Source organism: Cricetulus griseus, chromosome 7 (assembly GCF_003668045.3).
Source record: "Cricetulus griseus strain 17A/GY chromosome 7, alternate assembly CriGri-PICRH-1.0, whole genome shotgun sequence".
NCBI classification, from domain to species: domain Eukaryota; kingdom Metazoa; phylum Chordata; class Mammalia; order Rodentia; family Cricetidae; genus Cricetulus; species Cricetulus griseus.
In genome coordinates this window covers 13,836,110-13,856,605 of record NC_048600.1, presented here as the reverse complement: position 1 = coordinate 13,856,605, position 20,496 = coordinate 13,836,110, and the positions used below count along the sequence as shown (strand labels likewise).

The 20,496-nt window shown below is 44.3% G+C and overlaps 1 protein-coding gene across 5 annotated transcripts in view; it reads right to left on the bottom strand.

The window, feature by feature from the left end:
• Window positions 1–18,526, bottom strand: part of Cib4 (calcium and integrin binding family member 4) — a 37,322-nt gene extending 18,796 nt beyond the window's left edge. For 4 of the 5 annotated variants that reach the window (XM_027424522.2, XM_027424521.2, XM_027424520.2 and 1 more), the window contains exons 1-2: window positions 18,376–18,526; window positions 2,477–2,618 (exon numbers count right to left, since the gene is read on the bottom strand). In XM_027424522.2, coding sequence (XP_027280323.1) covers window positions 2,477–2,618; window positions 18,376–18,390 — 157 coding nt within the window. In that variant the 5' untranslated portion in view covers window positions 18,391–18,526. Of the gene's footprint in view, window positions 1–471; window positions 1,963–2,476; window positions 2,619–18,375 lie in introns of those variants that run through there. The other variant, XM_027424524.2, reaches the window with a different exon arrangement.
• Between the last annotated feature and the right edge of the window lie 1,970 nt (window positions 18,527–20,496).

Below are 20,496 nucleotides of genomic sequence, written 5' to 3'. Positions count from 1 at the left end.
CCCTTCAGCCATGGTCATGTAAGCAACCCCAGTAAAATACAACGGATATAACAGACACACACACATAAGTGGAAGGGGGCCTCTTGATGGAAGGAGGGGTACAGTAGGTAGGAGGGGAATGAAAGAGGGTAAGGAGGCGAAATGACTAAAATACATTACATACAGGTATGAAGTCATCTGTTTGGACCTGAGTCTGGTTCTCAGCAACCATGGTGGGAGGCTCATACCACCTAATCCAGGGGATCCAACACACACACACACACACACACACACACCACACACACACACACACACACACACACACACAGTAATCCAGGGGATCCAGCACCCTCTTCTGGCCTACTTGGGCACTGCACACACACACACACACACACACACACACACACACACACAATCCTGGGGATCCAACACCTTCTTCTGGCTTACTTGGGCACTGCATTCACACACTAACACAAATCTTTTTAAAAAGAATTTAAAAACAAATACAAATTTAAAAACAAGACTACATTCATTCTTGTGGGTGGGCATCATCCAGTCCAGCAAAGGCTCCAAGAGCATAAAACAGGACAGAGGAGTTTTTCCTTCTGCTCTGTCCTTGGTCAATGATGCCCTTGGTTCTGGTGCCCTTGGACTGAATTAAGTCACCATCTTTCCTGGATGCCTCACTCACAGGAGACTGTGGGGTGCTGGTCACCAGAGTCATCTATAAGCCCATCTTTCTCTTCCTCCCTCTTCCTTCCTCTCTCCATTCCTGCATCCTTCCCCCCTTCCCTCTTCTTTCTCCTTGCTTCTGTTTCTCTGAAGAGCAGACAACAGTGACGGTAGCTGTTTTAAGACTGTTTATCAGTGAATTTCAGTATCTGGGTCATGTCAGAGTCAGTCTCCCTTCTGGAGATGGCAGCAAGATTTAAAGGAATTTTCTTGTATATCAGGTCACTTTTAGATTTAATTTGGGGGATTGTAAATGTTTTGGTGTAAAGATACTGAGTTCTGTTCTAGTTCTCCAAAAACAGCTCGGACATTTTTGGTTTAATTCAGACTGCAATCTTGTCCTTCAGGTTAGAGAGGGTTGGGGGGGGGTTGTTTGTTTAGTTTGAGAATCAAATCCAGAGCCTTGTGTATCCCAGGCAAGCATTCTATCATTGAGCTAGAACACTAGCCCTTGACTTCTTAAGACAAGGTCTCACTGTGCAGCCCAGTTTGTCTTCAAACTCCTGATCCCTCTGCCTCAGCCTCCCGAGTGTTAGGATTACCGGTGTGTGCCACCATGCTTGGCAAGTTTCAGTTTTCCTCAGCCTGCATGAGTCTGCTCACTGATGTCTGAGGACAGGAGGACTGGATGGCCTACTTAAACAGAAAGGGCCATGCTCATCCATTCCAGTCTGCCTGTGCAAGCAGAGGAGTTACCATGATATATTCAAAGACGTTCTTGGTCTGCTGGAAGGTGTCTCAAGATTTCTTTGGTTCTTTTCTTTCAATTGCTTTTGAGAGGTCTGAGTATCCCACTGTTCTATGGCGGAGACAGCAAGGTGACAAGCAGCCCATAGGAGTGGGAATGTATGATTGAGATTTCTTTGGTTCTTTCCCTTCAGTTGCTTTTGAGAGGTCCGAGTAACCCACTTGGCAGATACCAAAGACGTCAGAGATGACCTCTCTCAAGTCCTTCACTTTCAAGATGAGACCATGGATTCTCGGGAAACGAAATGACCTGTCCCAGACCTGCAGTCACTGCATGCAGAACTGGCTCAAATGCTCATGTGTCTCAAGTTACCGCCCAATATTTTTCCTGCTAGACAAGCCCGAGTCTTTCAACCCATATGCGGCTTCTCTTCCTCTCTGGCCTGCCATCGGTGACTCCAGTGCCCTTGGATGGTGCTAAGATTTTAACCTGAACTAGCCCTCCCAGGTTCATGTGTTTGAACATTTCCCAGCTTCTGACACTGTTTTGGGAGACCATGGAACCTGTGGGAGGAGAAACCTAGCCAGAGAGTGAATAGATTCCTTAAGGGGCAGAACTGGAGGCTTACGGCACCACCCAGCATCCTGTGTCATCTCTGTCCTGTTTCATCAACATGTAAGGGAGTGAGGAGTCTCAGCCACACATTCCCACTCCTGTGGCCTGCTTGTCACACTGCCAACCCTGCTACAATGGACTATATGCCTTCAAACTGAGACCAAATAAATTCTCCTTCCCCTCTGTTACTTTTTGTCAAGTACGTTGGTGACAGCAGCAATGAAAGCCACTTATATAGATGACATGGAGGGAAGGGCCTCTGTCTATCAAAGCTGAGATTCTCAACTTGGTTTGTTATTTCACAGTACTTAAGAAATCTGATATAGACCCATAAAGACCTAATGAATCCCAGTTACACCATCCCAGCAATGAGCTAATGTTGTTGGATTTCAGATGTGGCAGGTTCTCTTTGGCCCCTTCCTCCTCCCCACTCAGCACCACAACCCCAACCAAGGTACCTACCATAGATGCGAAAGGCATATTCAATCTTCAGACTGGGGCAGGCCTGCTCACTGAACACTGATGCCATGCCGAGAACATCCTCAAAGGAGAACACATTGTTGTGGGAGAACACCCTGCAGATTCGATCTCTGAAAGGGTTGACCTATGATGGGAGTGACGGAGACACAGTCTATCAGGGTCAGGGTGTTGTCACCCCGTGCCTCTCCCACCTGCCATTAGCACTGTGTCCTGGGCTGAGACAAAAAGAACAAATGAAAGATTGAAGTAGGATCCTGAGTATGATGGAGAAACCCAGGACAAGGGACCCTGCTTGACATCACTCTGCTCACTTATATCTCCTCCTGCACACACATTCCAATGGCATACATGCCTCTGTGTGTGTGTGTGTGTGTGTGTGTGTGTGTGTGTGTGTGTCTGTGTTGTTGAGGTTTTTTATGGCTATTAAATTTCCCTCTATTTTACATTTAAAACTTGGAATTTTTTTTTAAATGGCTAAAGAATAAAACAAAAGGGACTGGAGAAATGGCTCAGTGGTTAAGAGCACTGGCTGCTCTTCCAGAGAACCTGAGTTCAATTCCCAACAACCACATGGTGGCTCACAGCCATCTATAGTGGGATCTGATGGCTTCTTCTGGCCTTCAGGCATACATGCAGGCAGAATGCTGTATAATAATAAATGATTAAAAATAGAATAAAACAAAGTCATCTATAATCGATTAGCATACTGATGTAGCGGTTTAATGCTGTGCCATTAGTTAGGGAACAATTGACATATAGATACATTCATCAACTATCCCTCAGAGTTAAAGATCTCTATAAAGTAGAGAGATCATAATTTTATGTCTACCATGTAGGAATAAGCCATGAGGAATAAGCAGAAGTGGTGCCCAGTGTCTGATAAATAACTCAACCAATGAAAGCTGGCAGTTGCTAGCCAACCACCACAGATGTCAAAATCAACAGAGCAGTTTTCAAATGAGGTGCTCAGGCTGGAGACAGAGCTCAACAGTAGAGCATTTGCCTAGCACATGTGATGCCCTGGATTCAATCCTCACCCCACCCTACCCCATCCCTTTGCACTCGTGCACGCGCGCGCACACACACCACACACACACACACACACACACACACACACACACACACACACACGGTCAAATTAGTGTCCCAAATTACCAAGGGCCATGTGATTTTAGCATGGTTCCCTCAAACTGTCCCTGACCTTGGCATGTGAGCTCCCTCCTATGCTGACATTCCTCCATGTGGACTTGTGACATCCTAGTTACCATTGGCCAGTTCAGATACAGCGTCTATTTCAGCTTGCAATTCTCCCTCTAGGCCCCAGGAATGGGCAGGTGGTGAGAGGGCTTTTAGGGGCAGAGCTCATCAGAGTTCATTATAATTCAGATTATAATCCTCTCCCCAAAGCCTGTATGTTAAAGGTGTGATCCCCAGAAAGTAGGGAAAGCTTTAAAAGGTAGGGCCCAGTGATGGGACATTGCTGAGACTTGTCCTCAAAGAGGATCATGAGACTCCAGCTCTTCTTATTACTTTTGCTTCCCAGGGGCCAGAAGGTGGGCAACTTCCTTCTCTACACCCTCCTGGCATATGCGTTGCCTCACAACTGTCCCTGAAACAATGGGGACAATTGACCAAGGCTGAAACTACAAAGCTGCAATCTCCTTCTAACATGCTCTTCTCTGGTGTTTTATTCTAGTAACAGCTGATTAGATAGAGCTCAGTGGGGAAACCACAGAGAAGGGTGCCTGGAAGTCTTTAAAAGCAGCAAGTTCAGCTTTGACACATCCTCTGCTCACTCTCTGGGGCTCCGATCCATTTCCACATCCCAGGACACCTTTCCCCAGTTGCTCAGTGTCCCCGCCCAGCAGACCTTATCAAACTCCAGCTCTCTCTTGTACTTTAAAACAAACCCTAATAACTAATACCTCCCTCAAATCCCCGGTCTTATATGTTCCCTGACTAAGCCGCCTGACCCTGTAAACCCACAGAGCAGATGCGTGTGTGTATAGTAGAACCCAGTCCCCAAAGTTCTAATCAGCTGAAGTGGTTCTCTGGGTTTTTGCTAGCTCCCTTTTTCTATGATAAGGCATCTCTTCGGGAGCCCATGTTTCATGCAAATGGGTTTGTCTCAGCCTTTCTGTTTCAACTGTACAATGACCTGGCATCAGCTAGCTTCTAAGGCTCTATACCAGTGGTTCTCACCCTGTGGGTTGTGACCCCTTAGTTGACTGCCTAAGACCATTGGAAAACACAGATAATACAATATGATTCATAATAGTAGCAAAATTACAGTTATAAAGTAGCAACAAAATAATTTTATGGCTGGGGTCACCACGACATGAGGAACTCTATTAAAGGGTCACAGCATTAGGAAGGTTGAGAACCACTGTTCTATACATTCTCACTATCTCTAGAGCTGCCTCACTCGGATTAGCCAATGTTGTCCTTATATAAAGGGAGGTGGACATGGATATGTGTTCTCAGAGACCGCCATGTGGAGATGGAGGCAGACAAGTCAAAGAATGCCAAAGATTGCCAGCAACCCAGCATAGGTAGAGAGAGCCTGGAACTGACCCTTCATCCCAGTTTTCAGAAGGAACCAACCCTGTCTATACCCCAGTCATGGACTTCTAGCCTGGGCAGTTATGAGACAACATTTCTATTGTGTGAATTACAGAGCGTGTGGTACTTAGTAAATGAACATACCAAGCAACATGCTTTGTAAGCTCCTCAGGTCAAGGGGGTCTGTTTTATACACATAAATGGGCATCACAGGCATATACATACATATGTAATATATTATGGAGAAATATATACATGTTCCAGAAGTAGCCACAATGCAAGGGAATCCAGGCTTTCAAAAAACCAAGCTCACTTCAGGCTAGAGCTTTCATTCTTTTACTTCAACATGCCCAGAAATACCTGGTTTTCCTATCTCTAATTGATGCTGATAGCTTGAACTCCTATGATGTGTCCCAAGTACCTAGCTAAGTGGCTTTACCAATTATGTGACGAAAATTTAACTACATTGACTCTTCTCACAAATGGATATACGGCTCTTAACAAGATTCCTGCAAGGAAACCACAATTGAAGGTAATGTTTGTAACGCAGATAAAAATGAATGGAGAGAAAGTGCCAGTGCTGAGGTCTGTTCCTACTTGAAATGCAGTTTTACTCCACACAGAGAAAGTTCAAGAATCCAGGCAGACAAAACAAGATGTCCTTGCTTCAATTCTCTGCGCCTGTGCAGGTCAGTGGGCTCTCCACCACCGCACAATCCCAGCTAGGGAAGGAGATGAAGTCTTCCTTCTCCTGGGACCTCCTCTGCTGCTGGCCTTGGCTGGGAATGAGGGGGTTGAAAGTGGTGGTGGTGTTGGGGCTTGGGGTTGGGAGTGGTAACTGGAAGAACAATTCACTCTCCCTTTGACCCATCTCACTTTACACACACACACACACACACACACACACACACACACAAAGAGAGAGAGAGAGAGAGAGAGAGAGAGAGAGAGAGAGAGAGGGAGTGTTGCAGTATGCTATCCTCTAGGCAAAACAGTCACCATCTTCATTAGGCTAGCTGTGCCAGTTTTCAAGCAGCCATCATGATAGGGTCTATTGGCTACTGATGTTTCCTTGGAGAAGAAATCTGGGAGAGCATGAGCCCTCTTTTGAGACTCCAGCCACTCTTCCCAGGCCTTTGGATGCAATTCTGTCCTAATTGCAAATGACTTAGGGGTCTTGGGGTATTAGAATATAACCTTGGGAGGTTAATAAAGGGACCCCCATCTGTGTGACTTTAAGGAAGCCATCATCCATGCTAGGTAAAGACTTTCTGGTATGGCAGGGTCACTCATAGTCCTATAAGCAACCCCTCACCATATTCTGTAAGTTCACTAACCTCATTGTTTCCTTAGGTTGGATTTTTTGTCTTTGGGACCTTATAAGGCAAGTGCACATGTTTATATCTTCCCAGAGAAGGAATTCTCGGAATATACATTCCCCTCTTAGATTGGAAATCCAGAAGTTGGTAGTTGATGACAGCAAGAATAATGGCATATACAATACAACCTTGGAAAATGCAGAGAAAATATTTCTGAAGATGAAGAGGAGCAATGGGTTTCACGCTGCCAAGGCTTTGTGAAGTATTTAAAAGTATAGATGTTTCTAACTTGGATTTTTTAGCTTTTGATTTAATAATGAACTACATGAAGAGCCATGTGTTTCCAATCCACTAAAGAGGAAGATGTTAATAAAAACGTAATTTCTAGTTGTATGTGGTGATACAGCCTGTCATTCCAGCACTTGGGAGGTCGAGGCAGGAGGACCATGAATTCAAGAGTGACCTGGACTCTATTCTTTAAAAACAAAAGCCATGGAAACTCTGTCTCAAAAAATCAAACAACAACAACAAAAGGCATATGCTCAGTGGCAGTAGGACCGCGATATAATCCTGGTACATAAGCTAGCTTGTTGGAGCCCATCCCCAATGGTAGGATGCTCAGCCTTAATGCATGGGAGAGAGGCTTGGCCCTGCCCCAGCCTATTGTGCCAGACTTTGTGGGCTCCTCATGGAAGCCCTTACTGGTGAGGAGGAGTGGACTTGAGGAGGGCTGGGGGGAGGTGAGCAGAGGCAAGAAGAGTGGTGGGAGGGAGAACTGTGGTTGGAATGTAAAATGAATTTTGACATAAATTATTAAAAAAAAAACAGAAGAAAACAAAAAGCATGGGGATGAGAAGCTGGTTAGTTAGTGAAGGGCTTGCCACACAATCCCAAGCACCTGAGTCTAGATCCCACATAAGAATTCAGGCATGTGTCTCTGACTTTAGACTCTACTACAGAGCAATAGTAATGAAAACAGCTTGGTATATGCATGAAAACAGACAGGTGGACCAATGGAATCGAATTGAAGACCCCAATATCAACCCACATACCTATGAACACCTAATTTTTGACAAAGAAGCTAAAAATATAAAGTGGAAAAAAGAAAATATATTCAACAAATGGTGCTGGTATAACTGGCTGTCAACATGTAGAAGAATGCAAATAGATCCATATCTACCTACAAGCACAAAACTTAAGTCCAAATAGATCAAAGACCTCAATATAAATCCATCCACACTGAACCTCATAGAAGAAAAAGGGAGAAATACATTTGAACGCATAGGCACAGGAGACCAATTTAAATAGAACATCAGTAGTACAGACTCTGAGAGCAACAATTAACAAATGGAAACTCCTGAAACTGAGAAGCTTCTGTAAAGAACATGATCAACAAGACAAAATGACTCCCTACAGAGTGGGAAAAGATCTTCACCAACCCCACATCTGACAGAAGGCTGATCTCCAAAATATACAAAGAACTCAAGAAACTAAACATTAAACTACCAAATAATCCAATTTAAAAAATTGGGTACCAATCTAAACAGAGAATTCTTAACAGAACAATCTCAATGGCAGAAAGACACTTAAGGAAGTGCTCAACATCCTTCGTCATCAGGAAAATGCAAATCAAATCCACTCTGAGATTCCATCTTCACTGATCAGAATGGCTAAAATAAAAAACACCAGTGACCGCTTATGCTGGAGAGAATGTGGAGAAAGGGGAACACTCCTCCATTACTGGTGGGAGTGCAAACTTGTACAGCCGCTGTGGAAATCTGTATGGTGATTTCTCAGAAAATTAGGGATCAACCTACCTCAAGGCCCTGCAATACCACTGCTGGGCATATACCAGAAGGAGGCACATTCACACCACAAGGACATTTGCTCAGCTATGTTCATAGTAACATTATTTGTAATAGCTAGATCTTCGAAACAGCCTAGATGCCCCTCAACTGAAGAATGGATAAAGAAAATGTGGTATATTTACACAACGGAGTACTACTCAGTGTTAAAAAACAATGACATCCTAAAATTCTAAGGTAAATGGACAGAACTAGAAAAAAAACCATCCTAAGTGAGATAATCTAAAACCAGAAAGACAAACATAGTATGTACTCACTCATAAGTGGATACCAGACATAAACCAAAAGATACCCAGCCTACAATCTATAAGCCCAGAGAGGCTTGAACCCTCTTCCAGAAACAGATGGAAGCAGATACAGAAATCCACAACTAACCTATGGGCCAAGCTCCTGGAGTACAACCGAAGTGAGGGAGGAGCAAAAATATAGACAAAGGAGTCAAGATATGATGGGGAAACCCACGGAATCAGCTGACCCAAGCTAGTGAGAGATCACTGACTCAGGTCTGACAAACTGGGAACCTGCATAAGACCAAACTAGACTCCCTTAATATAGGTGACAATAGTGTGACTAGGACAATATATGAGGCCACTAGCAGTGGGTCCAAGATCTAACATTAATGCACAAACTGACTTAGTGGAGCCCATTCTATAGGAAGAGATACCAAGTCCAGTCTAGACACAGGGGTATTGGGGGTGAAAAGGTGCCTTGGACCTGCCTCAATGAGATGATGGGACAGACTTAGTGGACTTCCTAGGGGAGGCCTTACCTTCTCCATGGAGCAGATGGGAGGAGAGGGTAAGTGGAGGGTTGGGGAGGAAAGGGGGAAGGGGGAACTGGGATTGTCATGTAAAAAAATAGTAAAAAATGAACAACAAAAAAAATTTGGGTGTGGCAGAGCACATTTGTAATCTTGGTGCCAGGGAGCTGGGGATAGGAGGGTCCCTGGAGCCTACTAGACAGCCAGCCTAGCCGAATTGGTGGGCTTCAAGTTCAGTAAGAGACCCAGTCTCAAAAAAAAAATTAGGGTGGAGAGTAATTGAGGAGGGCTCCTGACATTGACCTCTGACTGCCCCCCATACACACATATTACCCCTGCCCCCTGCACACACTGAACCATTACTTATGGGTGAAATTGAGTGTAGTCATTGATGGAAAGTCTGTCTATGCTGGGAGGAGAAAAGAAAAAGGTGAGTTGATGTTAATTCCCTTGCAGATTTTCTTCAGGGTACTATGACCAGGATAGTAAGTCCAGACATTCAGAAATTGCAGCAGGAATCATTGATTTGGTTAGGCTTACTTTTTTAGAGTTTTATAACAACAGGCATATAAGGATCTGTGGTCAGAGAAGAGTGACTGGACATCTCTCCAACCCCAGAGAGGCTTGTTGGCTTGAGGCAGCTCTGTCAAAAGAGCTGTATACCCATAGATGAGTTACATATTTTTTTCCTGCACAGACAAGTGTTTCACACTTGCTGACCTGTTATGACGACAAGTGGTGGGTGACATTTCCCACCTATTATTTTGCTAACAATGTTTTATACTACTTGTAATGTATACACAGCTATTGCTCACTGGGAGGAAATGCAACTTCATTTGACTACTCAAGAGAAATTAGGTGACTCATTGTAACAGGAATGTTTTCCATTGTAACTGGTATTTTGGAGAGACTGTTTTGAAGTAGCATTTCTTTTGTTGTTGTCTCTAAAGCTGTGGTATCACTTATAAAAAGTGTTTACATGACCATACCTGTAAATATTAGAAACAGATTTCTCTCTAACCTGTTTGAAATTTGCCCAAATAATGTAGGCGGATATTGAGTCTGCTTGTTTAAAAATATAAAAAGGTAAAGCTTTCCAATTAGCCTGTAAAACCACTGACTGACATAAAGGAAGACGCATGGTGCCTAGCTCAGCTCAATAAAAAGCCTTTAATTGGTAGATGGGGATGGAAACCGAACGCTGTGATTTAATACATGCATCCCATGATACGCTTCTCCTCTTTGAATCAGTTATGACAGCTATTAAAAATAAAACAAACTAGCTGTACCCCATAAATAAGCACATTATGTGTCAATTAAAACAACCAAACTAGACCCAGCTCTCTCCACAGCTCTCTTTCAAAACATCACAATAAGATTTTAAAGAATAAACTGGTGGGAGGCAGGGGCGGGGGAGGGGCCTGAGACAGCTCAGTATATAAAAGTGTTTGCGGCTAAGCCTCATGACCTGGATTTGATTCCCAGGACCCGAATGTGGAAGGAGAGAACTGCATTGTCTTTTGATCTCCACATGCATACTGCAGTGCATACAACATATCACACACACACACACACACACACACACACGCAAGATAAATAAATGCTTTTAAAATTATATTTAATGTGCGAGAGTCTTGCCTGTATGTATGTGTGCCACATGTGTACATTGACCTCAGAGGCAAGAGGACACTGGGTCACCCAGAACTGGAGTTACGGACTGTTGTGAGCTGTCATGTGGGTGCTGTGAACCGAACCCAGGTCCTCTGCAGGAGCAGCAAGTGCTCTAACTACTTGAGCCATCTCTCCAGCCCCAAACCCCTTACTTTTAATAAAATCATTTTCTCAACAAAGTGCAAACATGGAAGCGAGATTGACAAGGAGTGGCTTGTGAACACTTGGGGGCTGGCCCCAGTAACTGTCTCTGTGAAGGTGAGGATTGCTAGAGGAGAAGGAACTAGGAGAGAGGGAGGAGATAGGCCCATCAGGCTGGGGTAGGAGGAGGAACCAGTGCAAGGAGCAAGGGAAACTGCTCTCCATAGGACAGCAAGGCAGATATTAAGCCAAAGCCAAGGTAGGCTTATGTCTTCAGAGAAGCCTTTAAGAGTCAGGGACTGCCCATCCAGTCATCCCTGAAGTCTGATATATCAAAGAGACATGTGGGCCCCTCCTTTTGGCTATCAGACTATTGATGCAATGGACCCCATGAAATTGGCATTTCCCTAAGAATCTCATGCTGAGAAAAGGGACAGGCCAGAGGTGGATGCCAGCCAGAGGAGGAAGCTATCTCCACACTAAGATTTTTTTGGTTCTGACAACTTGTTAGACCACATTTAAGGAGAGACTGGAGCCAAGACAAATGGTCAATGATGGGCAGGAAGACACCTTTGCTAGGACTACTAAGCTTGGCATATATACCTCTTACCAGGAGCCTGAACCCCATGTCAGGATCCAGAAGACAGATTAGCTGGGTGCTGGGGGTGGTGCTGGATGCCTTTGTTGCTCTTCTCAATGTGACTATGTTGAATCCCTTTTCTGCTGTTATGTGTCTCTTTAACTGGCCTCCTGAGGACAGGTGGTGGAGCCTAGCTCATTAAAGCTGCCAGGGCCCAGGCTCTGACCCTGGCAACTCCAGTACCACCAGCAGAGTGTCCCATGTCTACTTCTATTCCAACCAAAGGCAGCTTCCTTTTCTCCCAGTCTCCCTGCCTTTCTGTTTCCCAGAGGGATAGCCAGACACTGTGATGAGGTATCACTTAGAATCTGCACAGCTCCAGGTGGAGCCTGGTGAAAATGGTGCTGCAGAGAGGTTTCTAAGTGCCTGGGGGATGCACCTGGCTCTCCACCTTGAGCTCAGTGACAGATGACTGGGGACCCTCCAGCCCCAGTCCTCGGGAACAGACAAGAGTAGTCAGAAGGCACTATCAAAGGGACTTCTTTCACGGTCCCAGGCCCCCACAACGTCACCATCCCAGGTCCTGTTTAGTTTACCACATTCCAGATTTTTTTTTTAATGCTATTAATGCTAACAATCTGAAATCCAAACCCATAAATTTTGGGATGTGTCCAGAGAGTTATCATCTGCGTTAAATTTCACACTCATTTAAAAATCCGCAATCCTCTAAGGGAGGAAGGAAGTGACAATTGACAAAGTAATGCTTCCATTTCAAGAATAACATGTACCCGAGCTTGAAGGCGTTCTGAACAAGGGGAGTATAAACATGTCAGCCTGGATATTTATACAGGTAACTCAGTAGTGAAATTTCCCTTTTTGCATGGTGAGACCAAGAAAGATGGAAATAAAGATGCCAAGAAAGATGGCAGATTCTTTTTGAAACAGAAACTAGTTTGTTGATAAAAAGATTTTAGTCCCTGCCCCCCCAGTTAAACTTTTTGTTATTATTTTGCTTTGTTTTTAAAAAGATCCTCTCAAAATTATTGAATGAGAGGTTTGATTTGAAGATGAAAGTCTGGGGGAAAATATATGGACTTAGCTTAAAAATATCTCACATTTCTCTTGCTAAGGCCCAGTCAAAAAGGGCCTTTTACAGTTATGGGGGAAAATGCTAATAAAAATATGTCAATGACTCAGTAATGACTTCATGGATGCACTTGAATTTTTTTCGTGAGGCAAGGTTTCTCTGGGTAGCTCTGGCTGTCCTGAAACTTGCTCAGTAGACAAGTCCTACCTTGAACTCACAGAGATCCGCCTGCCTCTGTCTCCGGAGTGCTGGGATTAAAGGTGTGTGCTACCAACTTCCTGGTTTACAATTGGATTTTTAAGACCTCATTTTTTTTTTTGTTGTTTTTTTTTTTTTAAGAAAAGAACTCAAATAATATTATTTCACTTAAATTTTCTCATTGCTATTTGAATCTTAATTTCTGGTGGCTATCTTTAAACATTCTTTGCTTAAATTTTGTTTTCTTTTTATTTTATTTCGTGTATGTGTGGTGCATGTACATGTTCACATGGGTGTACACACGTGTGCACACATACATGTGGAGGTCAAAGGTCAACAGAGGATCTTTTTAAAATACATTTGAAATGTATTTTTATTTTTAAGTGTGTGTGTGTGAGTATGTGTGTGTGTGTGCGAGTGAGTATGAGTGTGAGTACGTGTGTACACACATGAGTGCAGGAGTACTTGGGGTCCAGTGGTATCTAATCCCCCTAGAGTTGGGGTTACAGGCAGTTATAAGCCACCCAATGTGGGTACAGGGGATAGAACTCAGGCTCTCTGAAGGAGCAAAGACACACTCCTAACCACAGAGCCATCTCATCAGCCCCTCATCAGGCATTTCCTTTTACCTTGTTGTTAAAAGATTTATTGATTATTTATTTGTTTAATGGGTATTGCCTCACATGTGTGCTTCCCTGTTGGCAGTGTGAACCACAGATGTGCAGAAGCCTGGGGATACCCTAAGAAGGCATCGGATCCCCAGGGACTGAAGCTATACTGTTGAATGTGGGGAACCGAACCTGGGTCCCCTGCAAGAGCAGTTAGTTCTCCTAGCTGCTGGGACATCTCCAGCCTCATCCACCTTATTTTTTGAGGCAGGGTCTCTCCTTGAGCCTGGAGCTCACTGGTTAGGTAGACTGGGTAGCCCGTGTGCTCTAGGCACCTGCCTGTCTCTGCACAGCCCACCCCAGCTGGAGTTACAGATGTGCCCTGACACTGTGCCTGTTTTTACCTGGTCCTGGAGATCCAAATTCAGGTTCTCATGCTTTTGTAGGAAGTACTTTAGCAACTGAGCCATCTCCCCTACTCCAAGTTTTGAATATTATGTTATTTTTGATCACTGTACCTGTTGTCAACTCTAATTAAATGATACATGATTGGGCTGTGTGATGGTTCAACAGGTAAAGATGCAGCTAAGCCTGATTCCCTGAGTTCAGTCCTAACACCCAGGTGATATGGTCTCAATCCCTGGGATGCCCGTGGTAGAAGGAAAGAACTGACTCCCAAAAGTTGTCCTCTGAACTCCACAGTGCACACACATTCACACGAGTGTGCACACACAGACACACGCACATCAAAAATTAAAAATAAAAAAGTATTATTAATGTATATGAGCATTTTTTTCTCATAGTATTAAAGGTTGAACCCATGGTATCATGAAAGTACTTTACCCCTGGGAGCATATCCCAGACCTCTTTTTTTTTTTTTTTTTAACTTTAAAAACTTTTCTTTTGAGACGTGGTTTCAATAAGTGGTCCAGGTTGGCCTTGAACTCGCTGTAGCCCAGGAAGACCTTATTTTACGGTTTCCCTGCTTCTGTCTTCAGGTAACTGTGATTATGCATCTATTCCCCCAGGTCCAGATAACTTATTTTTAAACATTTGAAGCATGTAAAAGCACCTGTTAAGGAAGGTGTGGCTGGAGTAACTGACGGGAGGGGCACAGAACAACACCCTCAGTTTTGAACAGAGGCCTCAGTTTACCTGGAAAAGACTCTCACTGAAGGAAGATCCACTTATAAGGTCCCACTTGATCATATGTATTTGAGGGGACAGCCTTCAAGTCCTGGAAAAGGATGAGGCTAAACCTCATCTTGGTGTCTTTAAAGTTTTTTTTCTCATATTTCTCATAGCTATGGATTGAAGGCTCACTAATAAGATACCGATTCTTCCCAAGTTGATCCATAACATTACTGCAAGTCTTCCGACTGCTGTTTTTGTGAAAACTGATAAGCTGATTCTCTATGTGGAGATGCAAAAAAGAGTTTAGAACAGAAAAGGCTGTTCTACAAGGTATGAAGACCTGGACCAGAGCCCTGGGAGCTGAGACTGCGTGAGATTGATGTAAGAATAATGAACCAGGGCCACAATAGAGAACATCACATCCCATACCAAATGTACACGGTCAATGGAGCAGAAGGCTCTATAATGCATCCAGGATAGGGGGGTCAGCAAGCCCTGGTGCTGAGACGGGGGACAGTGACATGGGGAATGATGGATCTTGATCCCTGACTCACACAAAACTCAGAAGCAGTCCCAGGTTGAGCCATGATCTAATAGAGAGGACTAGTAGTCAAACTCCAAAAACTTTTTTTTAAACCCAGAGAATCTTAGCCCTGAGGCAAAGATTGTTTAACAATATACAAAAGCACTAACCATAGGGGGGACCTCCATAAATTTGAGTATACTAAAATTGAAAAATTATATTGTTCAAACGACATCATTACAAGAATAAAAGGGCGAGCTCCAACAATCAATACGCACTTGGAGAGATGAATGGATAAACAAACCCAGGCGCAGCCAGAGGATGGAATGCGACTCGGAGAAAGGAAAAGCCATTGATGAACTCCACAATGCCGAAGATCCTTCAATGGATTTCGCTGAGTGAAGGAAATCAGACTAAAAAGGCTACATATTGAGCCTGGCACAATGCCTGTAACTCTAGTGCTCAGGAGAATTAGTAAGTGTTCAACCGGGCTAGTCTGAGCTACTGAGACCCCATCTCCAAATAAATAAATAAATAAATAAATAAATAAATAAATAAATAAATAAATAAATAAATGAAAGAGGGTGAGGAAGGCAGAAGGAAGAAGGGAGGGAGGCTACGTATTGTAGGAGTCCATTCTGGAAAATGCTGAGCTATAGGGAAGGAAAGACAGAAAAATGGTAGCCATCAGCTGGGGAAGGAGAAACCAACTTTAAGGGGCTTCACAAGGAAAGTTTCAGGGTGAAGGGCCTACTCCAGATGTTGCCTTGGTGGAGGGGGTCAGATCCAACCTCTATGCACTTTTGTCTGTTGGTGTGTAGGTATGTGTGTATGAGGACAGGCCCGGGGTGTTGGATTCCCCTGCAGGTATAGGTGGCTGTGAGCTGCCTAAGGTAGGTGCTGGGTCTACTGAACTCAGGTCCTCTGCAAGAACAGTGCTGGCTCCCAACCACGGAGCCACGCCCCCTGCAAGTCTGTGCGTTTTTTCAAAGCCTCTATCACCACAGGAGTGAGCTCTAACTGGGTGCAAATTAAAAGCAGTTAACAACAGGATAGCAGTGATCTTGGGAGGGAAGCCAGGCATGCAACAGATGAAAACACTGCAAAAGTGTGCCCAAAACACACTGTAATGTGTGCCAAAAGGGCAGCGAGAGAGGGAAAACCTGATGGAATGACTTTGGAAAAGAGGGTTTCAGTTGGGTTCTGGAGAGGCAAAGAGAATAATAAGTCTACACTGTACTCTGGGGCCCAGAGGAGTTTGCTTCTCGCAGGGGTATGTGGGTCAATCATTCTGAGACTATGCCAGAGTTCAAAAGATAAATGGCAGGTAGGCGAGTTACCATGCGGCTAAGTTACAAATAAGTAAGGTGGTAGGGGTGAGGTGTGGTAGTCAGGACACCATCATGAACTCCATGGTATCTTAATATATGTAAACAGAGAAGTACAAAATCAAAATACTGATGGGTGACATCAGGCATTGTGTATGTGTGTGCTCATGCGTCATGCTTATGTGCCTGCCTGAGATGGTCAGAGGACAACCTCAACAGTTACTTCCACATACTGCCAACCTTGTTTGTTTGAGAAGACAGGTTCTCTCACAGGCCTGGAGTATGCAAGCAGGTGTGGCCTTTAGGCTGGGAGCTCCAGGGATCTGCCTGCCTCTACTTCCCCAGCCCAGGGATGACAAGTTAATATGGACTGCTTCACAGATTTGGAAGGGGCCATATGCTAATCTCTGTGTTGTTCCTGCCCAAGTGAGTGACTGGCTTTTCTTTTCATATTGGCTCTGGGCATTGAACTCAGATTCCTGTAAAGCAAGCACTTTGCTGACTGCATTAGCTCCCAAGCTCCAAATTTCCTGGATTTGATAGGCGTGCCATGGTTCTTTGAGGTGCTGGCATCAGGGAGGGCTGAGTGAAAGAAAAAGAGGGCTTGCCTTCTAAATTCCAGGAGCAAATGCTTGCAGTAAGCAAGTCACATTTGGAAATGAAACTCAAGAATGTATGAATATCTTCAGCATTAGGTACTTACAATAGAAAATTTGCAATATTCAGCATAAGAAAAGACAGTCATGCAAAAATGTCAAATATTAAGAACCATTTCAGTAGAAAACAAAAATCATGTAATGGAAACAGGGTCCAACACAACTCAAATAATAAAGCAGACATGAACAGTAAAACAACAGCTATAGTCACACTACCTATGTTCTAGAGGAAGCTGGGCTCAGAGGTACATACTGTAAACTCAGCTACTTGGGAAGCTAAAGTGGGAGGGTTGCCTGAGCTTGGGAGTTTTGAAGCCAGCCCAGGCAACAAAGTCAGTCTCTATCTCAAAGCAAGCAGGCAAACATTAGAGGTGAAATGATTTGCAAACTGTAACCACACACATTCAAGATGCTCCACAGATAGATAGATACTCATCAAGACACAGGAAAAAACAAATTAAACAAGTAATAAGACAAAAAACCCAAAACAAAACAACAACAACAAAAACAAACATTTTTCCAGAGATAAGGAAGCCTAGACAGGAACAAAGATAAAATACCAGATTCCTTGTGTGAGCAGGTCAGATGACAATAAATCCATTGTTTAATTCTCTGGGGGGAGAGATTCTTATCCTGCTATATTCTATACCTAGCAAAGATGTCCTCTGACATGAAGGCACTGAAGCTAAGAGAACTTGGTAGCAACAGAACGCAGCTAGGAAAAGCATTCCAGGAAATAATACAGAATAAGCAGAATGAAAATACCAGAAAGAAACTTGGATCTACCCAAAGAAGTAAAGGTCACCAGAAATGAGACATATGTGAGAGAATAGAAAATCCTTTTGAAAAGAGACAATTCACAATTACAGCTGGAAATGCCAACATTTTTCTGCCAGTAATTAATAGAACAAATAAATTGTCCCCAAAGTCATGAAGAATGCAAAAGACTATCAACCAACTGGATATAATGGATGTTTTCTAGAAACCTCTACCTCTCATAGCAAACATACTTTTTTTTTTTCCAAGTGCATTTGGAACATTGACCAAAATAGACTGGATTCTGGGTTAAAAAGCAAGTCAGTGAATTTAAGAGGACATAAATCATACAGACTATGTTCTTTGACCATAACTAAATTAAATTGGAAATCAATAATGGAGAAAACATCTTGAAAATCCTCAAAAAAAAAAAAAAAGAAAAGAAAAGAAAATACTTTTAGCTAAATGAAAATAAAATCATATCCAAAGTTGTGGGGTTTAGTGCATATGGGGAAATTAGCACTGATAGTGAAAAAGAAAAGGACAACTGAAGTAAGTATTTGAAAGGTCCTTTACCCTTGGGGGAGAGGGAGGTTGGGGGGCGGGGGTGAGTCTACCAGCCAGTCATCACGCTACTTCTGAGCTATCTGCTTCCTGGATGTACCTGTCCCAGAGGAATGAAGAGCTTCTTACCAGAAGTGGTGGCATGGGGACCACAGGCTGACGCAGCTCTGTGTTCCCTGAGAGCAGAGGAGCCAGGTGACCCTTCTGTGTGAGGTTCCCCTTCCATCAGCCTCTGCCTGGGAGGATTTCCTATTTCCTGATCTGAACCCGGAACAGCCCTTCAGCATCAGAGCAGCTCTACCAGAAGGTGGCAGTGTTGGGTCAGAACCACTCGGTCAATTTATAAAAACAACACAAGTGAGCGCCTGCTGTATGCAGACAGGTGGCAGGATAGATACCAGTCTTCCATTTGACAGTGAGAACGCGGGACTCACAGGAAGAGTTGGCTATGTGCTGCTGCCCTGAAGAGCCTTGCGGCTGCTTTTTATACAAAGCTCCTAAATCCTTCCACTATTTAATTAAACCCCAAGAAACTTTCTCAAAATCATGTTCCTAAGACCAAGGCATGTGGGCCCAAGGCATTACCCAGAATCCCACACCCTTGTCAACTGTCAGAGGCTCTAGAAACAGGCCAGTGGTAGTGTAAATGCCACTTTATCTGTGTTTTGTGAGCAAAGCTCATGATCCGAACACAAGTCCTTGTAACAAATGCTTAAGTACAAGCCATGGAGCTAGATGCTGGGGTCCCATCATGACAGGGAAACTACCTCTACCTTTTCCATGCAGCTCCTGGCACTTACAGAAGTCTCTCCAAAAACACGGAAATGTGGGAGAAAGGTCGAAACCAAACACTACAGCCCCCCCCCCCATTATCTTCAAGGGACATGGGAAGTTCAGAAAGGACTGAAGCCTCACACAAACAGCTCTGTGATACCTCTAAGTTGCTCAGATAACTGAGAAAGCTATTGAGTGTTCAGTGGAGGGTAGCATATACAGTGTGGACACGCTGGACACTGGGAAGATTCACGTCTGCAGCTGGAAAGTGAGATTCCACCCGCCTACTCAGAAACTGCATGCTCTTTGAAACTAAGAACTGTTTATTTCTGGGGCCTGGAGAGATGGTCCAGGGGTTAAGAGCATGCGATATTTTTGCAGAAGGTCTGAGTTTGTTTCTCAGTACCCATAACCACCAGGAACTCCATTAACATGGGGGAAATACAATGACTCTGGCCTCTCAGACAACTGTACCCATGTGCACATATCCATACCGGCACAAAATTTAAAAAAAATGAAAAAAAAAGGAACTATTTCTTTCTAGACCACAGAAGTACCACCAATGGTAGGCCACAGTTGGCTGTCGATAATTGCAACTGTAGAAAGGTATATGACCGAAGAGCTGGGACTACTGCACACAGCAATGCATGATGGCACGAGGTAGGACTGGGCAGTGTGTCCTGAGAGGGAGGACAGACAAACAGCCTGGAAGAAGAAACCAGGTAGAAACAAGGTAGAGTGGGACTGAGGGGGGTTCAGGGAGGAGATTCGGCCAGGGCCCTAGAGACACTATTGAAAGGGGAAGAGGACAGAGAGTGAGGCCAAGGGCCCCTCATGGTGGCTCTTCTCCTGGATGTCCAACTCTCACAGGATGAGGGACACTACAAAGGAGAGAACAACAGTGGGGCTGGATGTGGACCCTGATTGTTCTGCATGAGCTTGCATGCCCACTTCAGGGGATAGGAGTGGGAACATGGAGGGTGAAGGGGTTTGCAGGGTGGGAACAGAGGATACAGGAGGGTGGGGGTGGGAACTTGGAGGAGGAAGCTGACACAGGTGGACACCCTGCTTCTACGGCCAGGCCCCCGTGCCTCATTCCCACTAGTCTCTGCCACAAAAGTTCACCCTTCTTAAAGGTCCTGTGAGAGCTGTCTCCTGGTGACAGATGGGCTGGCAGGGACAAGCAGGGGATATGTCCTGCTGGCAGCTGGAGGCAGATCACTGGTGGAGCAAATACAAGAGCGAGGCAGTAAAAACATTAAACAACTATGGGCTCACGAGGCCTGAGCCTGGCTCAGAGCCACCAGACCAGTCTCTTCCTAGATTCCAGACCCATAGATATGTCATGCTTCCCTGAGGATCCTTCCAGAAGATCCATCTGCCCTAGACCTTCCCTGAGGTGGAGATCAAGGACCCTCAGTCTTCAGAGGCCATCCAGGAGTTGGGCCTTATGTTGTGGAAGACTTGGGACAGAGT